General features: G+C 37.3%; 2 protein-coding genes across 2 annotated transcripts; one reads left to right on the top strand and one right to left on the bottom strand.

Moving 5' to 3' along the window:
• Positions 1-237: 237 nt before the first annotated feature.
• Positions 238-12,170, bottom strand: LOC145115981 (cytochrome b561 and DOMON domain-containing protein At5g35735-like). Its single transcript, XM_079052337.1, has 4 exons — positions 11,333-12,170; positions 10,975-11,229; positions 10,631-10,894; positions 238-363 (listed from the first exon to the last, which is right to left on the bottom strand). The coding sequence occupies exons 1-4, from the start codon at positions 11,948-11,950 to the stop codon at positions 295-297; spliced, it is 1,206 nt and encodes a 401-aa protein (XP_078908463.1). The 5' UTR covers positions 11,951-12,170; the 3' UTR covers positions 238-294.
• LOC145115982 (putative MO25-like protein At5g47540) lies at positions 7,494-10,491 on the top strand. Its single transcript, XM_079052338.1, has 11 exons — positions 7,494-7,954; positions 8,378-8,539; positions 8,710-8,828; positions 8,932-9,006; positions 9,075-9,168; positions 9,347-9,406; positions 9,494-9,559; positions 9,647-9,745; positions 9,846-9,890; positions 10,045-10,147; positions 10,237-10,491. The coding sequence occupies exons 1-11, from the start codon at positions 7,835-7,837 to the stop codon at positions 10,347-10,349; spliced, it is 1,056 nt and encodes a 351-aa protein (XP_078908464.1). The 5' UTR covers positions 7,494-7,834; the 3' UTR covers positions 10,350-10,491.
• Positions 12,171-12,922: the final 752 nt, after the last annotated feature.

Here is a 12,922-nt window from a genome sequence, read left to right as displayed (position 1 = left end):
CCTCCAACAGTGCAGAGTCCATGAATGTTTTATCTGTAGATGCAATGAAGATGCCTATAACACCCTATCTTGAGTTCTTCCACCTTCTTTCACAGGAATGGTGTAACAAGCGTCGTATCAATGGAGTATAACTTTAATTAGGTCGAATAATAATTTAATTATATTATAACGACCCAAAAATTATGAGGTAAAAAAATTTCATTTTTAATACAATCAAAACACCAATTATCTTTTGTTCAAACATTTAAAAGTATTTCATAATAAAACAGTCATCAGAGTACAATCTCAAAATCGTTACAATGCGGAAACATGGTTGGATGCGCTGCGATCAAGTCGGGCCCTTCCATTTCGAACCGGAAGTACCTGAAACCATAACCATAAAAACCATAACCATAAAAACCATAAGCACAAATCTTAGTGAGTTTCCCAAAATATCGCATACCACACATACCATTGGGCCTAGCCCTCACATTGGGCCCATCCCGCATATTGGGCCTAGCCCACCATAATGGGCCTATCCCTACCAAACCAATGGGCCCAGCCCAATCATACAAATGCAAAAGTCACAAAGACAGTTAGAACCTACATAACATACAATGGGCCTAGCCCTTCCTGATCCATGGGCCTAACCCAACATACAAATGGGCCTAGCCCAACATACCATGCAAGAGTCACAAATATATCTAACATATCAGAACCTAGTGGGCCGGCATTGGTGCCTTTTACCTACGAGTACAATGAGGAGACTCACCTCAATCCGCTGATAACCAAATAACTGATCGGGTCGCTGAACCGGATAACCTCGCACCAACTGACAATAAATACAACCTTAATTAATAATTAACCCAATAACACAAAATTAGAGGCCCACTCCAAAGTCCAACTTCCTAAAAGGTAAAAGACCATTTTACCCTTTTCTTACTTGGCCTAAAACCAAGATCCAGCCCAATTACACAAAAAGCCCAAATCCTTAAATGGCAATCCAAAGCTCAATATGACCTAACTTCCTAATTAGGCCCAAAATTATTATAGGACCAATACCAAGAAAGCCCACAGTCTATCCATGGCCCAAAGTCAGAAGTCCAATGGCCCAACAAGGCCTAAACTCTAAAAGGCCCAAATTAGCCATCCTGGGAGTACGCCCTGCGTACCAGAGACGTATGCCCCTCATACTTAGCCATGAAGAAAACGTACAATCTGATAATGCACGTTACACCCATTACGCTGAGCGTACACCTGTACGCCCAACGTACTCTTCAGAAGGCGAAAACCCACAAAAGCTCTTAATGATTAAGACAAGGACTTCCAAACTCATATATGACCCTAAAGAGATGACTTAACACGTAAAGTTGGCAACTTTACTCTTTTGCATGGCTTAAAGGGACGAAAACCTCAATAAAATCCATAATAATCACACAGACTCATGCATGGTCCAAAATAACTCATCAATATGACATTTTTATGAACAAGGGACCTCCCAGATGCCAAGATCCAGCACTCTAAGCTCTTGGAGTAGCTCATACTCACAAGGATGACTCTAAGGACCAAAATGAACCCAAAATAGACCTTAAACTAGATCTAACACCTATAGTCATCAAGTTAGAAGCTTTATACCTCCAGAAGATAGATCAAGATGCACAAAGGCCGGATCCAAAAGCTCCAAGCAATCCCACACTTCTCCAAGAAACACCTTCTTCTTTAATGATCACCAAAAAGCATGAAAACACTCCAAAAGCTCAAGAACTACACCAATGGAGGCTAAGGCTTCGATTCTAGGGTTTAAAGGGATGAAGGTAGAAGATAATAGGGTTTGGTCTCGCCCTACAACGGTTGGACTCAGACAAAAGCTGTGAAATAGAGTTAAACCTAACCTTCTAAAATTATCTAATCCATGTAACATGTAACCCTACGTATTCGCTTAATAGTTAGCTGATATTAATGGAGGTCTCTAAAAGCACAAAGCAAGCAACATTCGAGCATTGAGTTATCCAAACTAGAGCATAACCTAATCAGGCCATTCTATCCAATATCTAAATACATACTAGCATGCAGTTCTAAAAGCTCAATCAATAGGCATATACATGCATCTCTCCTAACATACTATCATGTAATCCTTAGCAGATCCTTAGCCTAATCTAGCATGCAATTATCATATACACATATCAAACATAAAACATAAAACATATATGGGTCTTTTGGGAAATACTTACTTGAGCTCGGTTGATTACACGTATCACACCATTTTCTTTGTAGAAACATTTTTAGAAATACTTTATTCTTTCAAAAACTTTATCAATTCCTCCGTTTGAGTTCAGCCACACCCGAGAGTGTGTCTGACTCCCTCAAACCAAGGCTCTAATACCAACTTGTAACGTCCCAAAATTCTAAGTAAAATTTTTAATTTTAAGCCGACAAAATCAACCATTCGTTCATTCATTTCCAAAATCCATCAAGATAGTATTAATAGTTATCAGAGTACAAATCGATTCATAAAATGCGTAACACCAGTGGATGCGATGCAATCACGTCGAGCTCTTCCCTTTGGAACCAGAAGTACCTAAAACATTTTAAACATAAACCTTAAGCACGAAGCTTAGTGTGTTCCCCAAAATACCACATACCATACATACAATGGGCCTCGCCTGACATTGGGCCCCGCCCAGTACAGATATGTCACTAACATGCGATGGGCCCCACCCAACACATTCATCATGCCTCGCCTGACATCGGGCCCCGTCCGGTATACATACAAACACATACAATCCATGTAAGAGTCATATAGACAACTAGCATCCTATAAAAAATAATCAATGGGTCGACATTGGTGCCTTCGACCCGCCAAACACTGTTAGAAGACTCACCTCAATCGATAGTCGGGTAAAACACACTCTAGTTGCTGCTATCAAAATCTCCTCACTCTAGACATAAACAAAACAACCCCGATTAACAATTAAGGAAATTTTTCAACTTAATAGGTCCAAAAATAACAGGGCTAACCCTTATTTGGGAAAAATACCATTTTTGCCCCTTCCAAGTATTAAACCCCTCATGGTTGACCAAAAGTCAACTGGTCAAAAAAGTAAACAGTTAACCTTTTGTTAACCTACATGTTGCGTACTCTTAGCTCTATGTTGGGCATAGATCCTTATCCAGAAAACGAGTGAAAACCAGGCTACGTTGGATGTAGCCCAGATTACGCCCTGCATACTGCCTCTTTTGCCAATCTTCATATTAAGCACTTAATGCTCAAAGGCTAACAATCCAATACTCAAATCAGGTTCCTAATAGCTCCATAATGGATAAAGTTTCTAACTTTATCCATTAGGATGGCCCAAACAACCAAGATCTAGTCTTTAAGCCTCAAAGGGACCAAAAAAACACATCTTTATCATCTTAATCCATTACGTCCAAGTCTTCAACCTTCAAATCTGAATCATTATGATGTTTAGATGGATAAAGTTTCCAACTTTATCCGTAACAAGGTCACAAACTTTCAAGATCTAAACTTTATGCACTAAAATGACCAAAAAGTGGAAAATATGACAAATGACTAGATCTATGAAACCAATGAGCAAGTTTGAAGCTTTCTACATTCAATGGTCCAGAAATAAGGCAAACTTGTTGGATCTATACTTGAACCCTTCTTCCATACACTCTGACACCACCTTGTTCTTCAAGATTCCACCTTCTAATGGAGAAATAAGCTCATAAATGATGTCAATACTCAAAATAAGTGATAGGAGGCTAGGGTTTCGAGTTAAAGGCTCAAGAGGGTGGAGGTTGATGATAGGAAGGACCCCCAAGGGTTAGAGACCTTAAATAGGGCTCAAAACCCCAAAATTAGGGTTTTTACATTGCGGAATTACGCCTTGCGTAACTTTGGGTACGCCCTGCGTACTCCACTAAAAACGTGTCCCACCCTCAGCATGTACGCCCTGCGTAGTACCAGACTCTTTTTGCCTTACTTCAAACAGACATAACTTCTTCGTTTCAACTCCTTTTTCGATGATCTTTATATCCATGGAAAGGTATCGACGAGGGTGACTCTTTTTGCCTTACTTCAAACAGACATAACTTCTTCGTTTCAACTCCTTTTTCGATGATCTTTATATCCATGGAAAGGTATCGACGAGCCCTACATTTCTATCTAGTTACTTATGACTAAAAACATCTCAAACTAAAATTCTTAATTTATGCAAGAAGCCTGAAACATTACCTTTCCCATTTTACCCCTCAGCTTCCAACGAACAATTCAAGGTTTAAATCACTTATCCAACACCATCAACATACAATAAAGTCTAAACTCCATTCCCTTGAAACCCAAGGTCTTTACATGGTCGAATTACGGTCAACAAACCCTGAATTAAGAAACGTCCCGAAACAGGATGTTACAACACGCCAAAAACTTGTCCAGTGTACCGAGACTTCTACCATTATCGCTCATCCACGTGAATTTGCGACCCCCTAAATTCAATTTAAAAGGTTGGTTTCCATAATAAACGAATTATAATCGTCCATCGATGAAACACATCCCTGATTACATAATCTTTCATGTTTATTTGGAACTTCATTATAGTATCCCATTAAAAGCCAACAAGCATTGGATGAAATAATTATAGATTTGAGAAGATTCCAAAGGTTCAATCTAGCTGTCTCCTCAACAGGAGCATAAAATGTTGATTATGTTTGCGATACCATCATTGATGGGAATTTTAGCATGAATGAATTATTAAATTTGTTTTTGGATATTTTTGAACAATTTCTTTTCATATGAATGTTATTTTTGAACAATTTCTTTTCATATGAATGTTATTTTTGAACAATTTCTTTTCATATGAATGTTTTCATTTTTCAAATTTATTTGGATGTTAATGACTGTATGTTGAAAACCTTTTTTTTTATGTTAATGACTTTAATCACTTTATGATTTTATGTTGAAAAAACCTCATTTTTTGAAAATGTGTTGCTTATTTATTAAACGAGTTACGCAGGTTGGGTTCGACCCACTCACCTGTGAACCCGTGAACTCATATACTAAAATAGGTTATATGGGTTGGGTTGGGTTGAGGTTTCCAACCCGCCAACCCGTGACCCGACAACCCATATATTATATGGGTTGGGTTGAGTTTATATTTTCTGATCCGCCAACCAGTGACCCGTCAACCCGACCCAACTTGATTGTCAGGCCTAACCATCAATACCATTCCAATGTCTAGTAATAATAAGAAATTTGGCTTTTTTAGTAATGTTCACCTACTTGAAAACATGAGGGTTCTAGATGCAAAAAAGCTCCCCCCCCCCCAAATGTCATTCAACTCCACTCTAGCACAACCAAAATCAGAACGGTCCCAAATGAAATGAAATGTCATAGACGTCTTCAAACTAAGTTTCTTGAACACCTATAAAATTGATCTAATTCAAAATCTTTAACTTGCTTGCTCACTTAGCCTTATGAATTCCACATGCTCCTTTCAAGTTGATTGATAAACAATTCATTGATTACCGATACGAACTCCTTATCCTTCAATAATCGACCTTAGGGCATGATTTGCACCACCCATGAAATAACCAACCTCAATTCTCATTTCCATCATTTTTTCAGTCTCATTAGAAATTGAATCTAACGAGTCTGCAGACGACTCCTCGCCACATTCGATTATGATTTTGCCTTGTGTGTCCCTCGATATCTATTGAGACCTGTTTTTTTATTAGAGACACTTAATATATTTTTTTCCAATAAGTGATTGTCTCGAAATCCTCAATACTCGATTCAACCATCTGATTTAACTCAGACTCCACCTCATTACCCAAATCAACATTTTCATTTAAGTCCAGTAAAGAACAGGTAACAAATTGCATAATATGCTCCCTTGATTCTTCAGACCCATCAATGAAATGCATAATAATTTTATCTCCAATAGACCTAAAATTTTCTTCTTGGCCAAAATAAACATTAGGAGAAATGGCCTCTTTGACAAATTCCATTGAATCTCCACCTTCACCCACATTCAAAGAATTCGAAGCAATTTTCACATCCGGAGCATCACCTCCGACTACCGATTCAACTACCAAAACTTTAGATTTAGCATCATCATTGACTTTTTTTCCCCTTCAACTCCATCATATTCGTCAGTTTGCTCATCCTCAAACCTTTCATACCCTTCTTTCAGAATCTGATTCATTGTCTATCTCACATCATGGTGGGGATCATTCATGACCATTTTCTTGCACTCTTACCACAAACGAGTTGTTTCTCCAACATACATCCACACACTCATTGATAAGAGTATCATGCATAGTAAGGATACACATTTTGTCGTAAGACAAATTATTCTCATCCGTAGGTCAATCAAAAGGAATCAACACTCTTTCAAATCTTGTTGCAACAACATTAAAGAAGATTGAATCCCATAAACAAAAAGATACACCATTGATTTTGATCCACAAAACTCTATACATATGGATAAAGGAATCATCTCATATTTTTAACCAATCAAACCATTTTCTCCATCCTTCAACATGGTCTTTCATAAAAAAAATTGCCACACTCTTTCTTCCAAAGTCTAGTAGAACATTCAATCCCCGTATATATTTATCGAGCCGTCAACAAGACCAAAAGAACTAAAGATTCCAAAGAAACTGGACAAAATATATAGGTCTTTCGCTTCGCCAACTATACATCCTTCCAACCATGAATAGGACTTTGGAGTTATGGAATCAAGATTAATATGGTCAAACTTTTTCTCCTTATTAACCATATACATGGTGTTTTCTGGTTGTACTCCGTTTACAACATCAACATATAATCTATAACTCTTTTTCAAAGACATAAGTCATGTTTGAAATACATCCGTTCTCTTTTTTACTTCATCAGTTTTCATCCTCTATTCATTGTTCCAATAATTGATCAATAGTTTTTTTTCCGCCTAAACCGATAAATATTCGCATTCGTTTATGCCCTTGTATCCAGGTATTATTCAACTCCCTTTCTAGTTTCTGTTATGTTGTGCACCCGTATGAATCTTACAAAACCAAAGCGGATAAGTAGTTGGTGCTAGTTTTAAGCCACATACATATCAACCAGACATCCAAGTTTCTGAAAGATCTTCCACAAATTTGTTGCACTACAATTCTCCATCAATCTCCCCTTCATTATCTCTACTCGAAGTCTTCCTTGCTGTTTTTTTCTCCTGCTAACCGTAGTCCAACCCCGATCATCTGAAAGTCCAACGACTCTTCGGCTCCTCTCTCTCCATCACAACATTATCTCAACTCGAAGTCTTCCTTGTTGTTTTTATTTTCTTGGTGACCATAGTCCAACCCTGATCATCTGAAAGTTCATTGATTCTTTGGCTCCTCTCTCTCCATCAGAACATTATATCTAATCCGAAGTCTTCCTTGCCATTTTTTTTAATAAAAAGTGTTATGTACCGTGAATATCCTTTGCTAGATGGATGATTGCACGTGCAATTGGGAAGGTCACGTGCAACAAGGAAGGTGGAGGATTTGAGAGGTGTTAGGAGTCTTTCCCGCTAAATCTGGGAATAACTGGCAGTTACTACCACCATCAAACTCCTCGATGGATATACACATAAAATTCAAGCATATCCGAACCCTAAATTCACTCACAAATTCCCATTTCCATATTTCAAACTCAGATTATATTCGACAATGTTCGTTAATCAAAGGTTCATATCAATCGACGATACAATTCTTTCTTCCCATTCCTCATCCTATTTCGATTCCAAAACCCTAAATACCCAAAATTCCTAACCTATTATTCATCTCGCCGGAGAAAGCAGGGACTCTGGTTGTTCCGTGTTGCTCCGAACCAATGAAGGGGCTATTCAAATCAAAGCCTCGTACCCCTGTGGAGCTCGTTCATCACCTCCGTAACCTCCTACCCTACACCGCCCCAAATCCCGATGTTCGTCAGAGCAAGCGCCGCGAGAAGGTTTTATTCAATCTCCCGTTTTCTAATCCATATATATGTTTCTATCTACAAACTTCTAGTATCGGAATTGGTACCTCCGTTCCCCGTTATCAACGTAAAATAGTTCTTTTGATTTCGCTAATTTTCCGATTAATGTGAAATTCTATTCAATCTGAGTATTTGGCGACAACAGTAAGATACCTAAACATATTACAAAGGGCTGAATATCTGCATAATACGCAAACGTAGGGTTATATCTCTGGGTGAAAAGGATTTTTGATTGTCGTGAGATGCTTACATTCGGTTATGCATTACGTTACATTACATGCATGTCTTTTTGCAAAAAAACAAAGAAAATTATGATTTGATAGTATCAGCTTTCTGGTTGACACATTTGTTGATCAACAGCCATTTTTAATGCTTAAATTCTTACTGATGGTGCAGATTTCTGAACTAAGAAAAGTGATTCTTGAAATGAGGACAGTACTTTATGGAAGTGATCGGTCAGAACCAGCAGAAGAGCCATGTGCAAAGCTGACACAGGAGTTTTTCAGAGAAGATACATTGCGCAAGCTACTAGCTTCCCTTCCTAATTTGGACCCTGGGGTATGTTTGTTATATGTTAGTTTATCATATTCATGAACCATCTTTAATTCTTTATTGTAAGAACAAGGAGATTGGATGTATCCTTCAAGTATCTAATTCTAATGCTGTTCAATTCTTATCTTATCTCTCTTTTGCATGCTGTAAATAGCAATGAGTTTGGTATCATGCAGACTCGTCAAGATGTTACACATGTGTTAGCAAATCTGCAGAGACAACGCCCCAATGGAAGATGTATTGCCTCTGAATATTTGGAGCACAATACAGATGTTCTGGATATGCTGCTACCAGGGTAATTATTTTAATCACTCTCTTACTCATTCTATATATTTCTTCAATATAAATATGAAGAGGCTATTTTGGTCTTTTAACCTACAAATATGTTTCATGTTTAGAACTGATGACTCAGAGCTCGCTCTATCATACGGTGCAATCTTAAGAGAATGTATTCGGCATCAAGTTTCTGCAAAGTAAGCTTCATAGACAAGAATATCTTGCTAATATATTTTGTTATGAAACATAATTGTTGTTTTTACAGATATATCTTGGAGTCTGATCACATTAAAAAGTTCTTCAAGTTCATACAAGATCCAAGTTTTGACATCGCATCAGATGCAGCATCAACTTTTAGAGTTAAGTATCATGACCCCCTTCATGTATTAAGTTCTTGAAAGTTTATAAAAGGCTACAGTAACGAAATTAGTGACACTTTGATGCTAACTTTATCTATGAATGTGAAAATTTCATATTATGTATATGATAGTGTTGTTACTAGATAAAATGATGAAGGTTTTTTTTACCTTATTTCAGGAGCTATTGACCAGGCATAAGTCAACTGTTGCAGAATTTCTTTCCAAAAACTATGATTGGGTAAATGTTTATGTCATTGAACTCAGTTTTTATTTGTTATAAACTCTTGGCTTAACTTTTTTTATTAATTATTCTTTTGTGATGCAGTTCTTCCAGGAGTACAACTCATTGCTGCAATCTCCCAACTACATTACCAGACGAAATGCTGTGAAGGTTATTTATTGTTTATTTCTATATTATTTATTTATTTATTTCATTCATTTAAATTGAAAACTGAGAATCTGCAAAAATGTTTTATAGTTGCTAGGAGCAATGTTACTGGATCGTTCAAATACCTCTGTGATGGTTAGATATGTTTGCTCATTGGATAACATGAGAATTCTCATGAATCTTCTTAGGGTATTTATTTATTATGTCCCACTTCCATATTATATTTAAAATTATATTATATATTTTTATGTACACTTTTACAATGTTTGACCTTTTTATTCCACTGCAGGATTCAAACAAGACCATACAGGTAGAAGCCTTCCATGTGTTCAAGGTATTAAACATATATATATATATATATATATATATATATATATATATATATATATATATATATATATATATATATATATACAACAAGTATTTAATTTTTAATTCATATACACATATTTATTTTCTAAAAATATGTTTTTGTTTTTTTGGAATAGCTGTTTCCTGCTAACCAGAAAAAGCCACCAGAGATTGTGAATGTGCTGATTGCAAACAGAAGCAAACTCATCCGTTTTTTCAGTGATTTTAGTCTCGAAAAAGGTAAAAAAATTATTATTCCGGTTTCTGATACTTTTTAAGATTATATGCTTAAAAAGTAAATTCATTATTCATATTCTGTTGTGTTACAGCCGATGCCCAATTTGAATCAGACAAAGCTGAAGTGGTGAAGGAAATCGCTACCCTTGAGCTGAAAGGCCTTCCATGCTCCACTTTAAAGCAATGTGAAGAAATCTCATGTTAAATTTTTTTTTTTCCTTTTTTTAATTCAAGTAGAAAAATGCCTTACATATTTATTTTTACTGTCATATGAAGGCATTGTTTTTAGGTTTTTTCATTTTGTTTCATGAGATATTATCATATGCTAAATCCTTTTTTTAGACCAATTCTAGTATGTGTCATCAAATAGTAACAAATATATATAGTATATACCACCAAAAGAATTACATATAAATCATGAAAAGTAAAAAAATGTGAAAAATTAAATCCAAAACTCTATGCTGACTGGGTGTAACCATTGCTTACTTGTTCGATTTTGTCGTCGTCTTGTTTCCTCTTCAAAACGACAAACCATGTATAAGCTTCGAAAATAAGTGTTTCTACACCCAAAGAGATGAGTATGCCTATGTAGGCCTTCTTCCATTTCTTCTCAGGGTCCAAAATATCCAACCCTTTGAACACATTAACGATGCTTAAAATGATCACGGTGTATCCGGTGGCATGGTGGTAGATGTTCCAGTAAAATCTGTATTTGTTCTCCGGTTTTGGCCTCAAAAGCAGAGCAAACGCCTGAAAATTTGTTAAGATCAGTTTCAATTTTACACAAGATCGACAAGAAATTATGAAAAATGTGATCGATTTTAGCAAACCTGAAGGGTTCCTAGGGCAAAAAGTGCGATTCCGATGTTGCGGTGAGTGTTGTATTCGATTCCGACGGAGTCGCTGCCGAGTTTCAGTCCGGTGGCCCATCCGGCTACTCCGACGATATAGGCGGAAGCTTGACAGGTGACGTGGATGTAGAACCATGCTGGGTTAGCCGACTTGAAGACTTTCAGATATCTCGCAGCCATGGCTCCCATCGGCATCATTACTCCCCAACTTAGAGCGTTCAACACTCCGTGAGTCTGTCAAATTGTTAAATGTCAAAACCAAATCCAGAATTTAGATCTCGATTCTCGACGAAAAAAAAAAGGAAAAAGTTTAATCGAGTAAAAAAAAGGAACTTACGTTTCTCCGGCGCTGCCGTGAACCACCGACGTTTCCGCCGTCGGCGCTAGTTTCACCAGTAGAGAAATCAACTCTTCCAAGTAAATTAGCATTATCAGAACCCATCCGATGAGCTGCCGGAGATCCTCCGTTGACGGGACCCACCTGCCAGACCTGGTTAAAACTCGTCCTCCCACCAGGCAACACCAAAGTCGCGTAAATCACTACATCGCCGTTCACCATCTCCGCCGTGATCCTGGGCACCCCAAAACTCAATCCACTGGGTTGTAGACCCGTTGCGTAACCCGTAACTGACGACGTGTAAGCTTGAACCGACCCGTTTGAGGATATTAAAGCAACAAGTGCTTGTGCTCCAACCATACCCGACCCGTCAACGTTGAGTGCCCAAGCTGCCCATTGTGATGTGGAGACTCCGGTTTGCCGGTAAGCCACGTCGACGGTGGCGTTCGTCGGGTGGTAGTTCCAGTGGAGTTGTGAGTTCAAAACAGGTAAAGAGACACACGTGGCGTACACATTGTTGTTTGAGAAGGTGTACGTGTTGCAATCTTGAGCATATGATGTGGTTAAAATCGCAATTAAAATGCAAAAAATTGGGTGAAAATGAAATGATTTACCCATTTGAAGTTTTTTGATGGGTATTGAAGATCAATCGATAAAAGAGATCAAAATCAAGTCTTTGAAATTGCTGTGTGTGTGAATGTAGTTGATGGAAGTGATGAAGTTGTATGGTGTATATATAGAGAGACTAGAGAGATAGATCGGAGAAATGGGTTGGGTTGACCAGTTCTTGATCGGAAAGTTTCGTAGTGAGGTTGAGAAATGAAGAAAAAAATTTGATTCTCAAATTTAATGCATGGGTTTTGATAATTGAATATGAAATAAATATAAAATACCAATAGGGCGTGGAATACGCGTGGCTGCCTTCCTTTCGTGACCGAGAATAAAAACATACTATAAAATAAGTTGGGATTAAAAGTTAAGATGTTTTATTTTCACAAAAACAAAAGTCATATAATGCTATTTTGGCCCCGTTTTTTTATCGGGTAACCCACTTCGTTAATGCGATTTGTTACTGTGGTCCTCTTATATATTGGATTTCGAACAATCACTTCAATACTGCATTTTGGGACTATGATTTATCCAAGTGTCATGACTTCTAGCTACTTTGATTTACTAGCTTCATGGCATAGAGATTATGGGTGGCTGGCTGACTGGCTCCCTCCAGGCGTATCATGGTGTTGTAACAATGAAGGGATGATTGATTCGTTCGGTGGACGTCTGATCATGCAGATCATGCATTTTTTTTTTTTTTTATGTATTTGTACTTTCAATGTATGTTGGTATATCTCTGTAATTATTTTACGATGATATTGGTTTTTGTCCTTGGCATATTCCAAAATGTTAAAATTTTGGTTATTTTGTTTGCGATAGTTCCTTCCACTAATATGTATGCGTTAAACAACAACTTGTTTAAACTCATATAACAAGTTTGTATAATGAAATTGAAACAAGTTCTATATATAAAACCACTAATGAGCTTGAGATTTCATAGGTGAACGAGCCACGTGTAAGCTTGTGTGGCAAGTGAGT

Source organism: Lactuca virosa, chromosome 5 (genome assembly GCF_052849685.1).
Source record: "Lactuca virosa cultivar CGN04683 chromosome 5, Lactuca_virosa_CGN04683_v6, whole genome shotgun sequence".
NCBI lineage: Eukaryota > Viridiplantae > Streptophyta > Magnoliopsida > Asterales > Asteraceae > Lactuca > Lactuca virosa.
The sequence above is the reverse complement of the archived record's forward strand: the minus strand, read 5'-3'. Positions and strand labels throughout refer to the sequence as shown.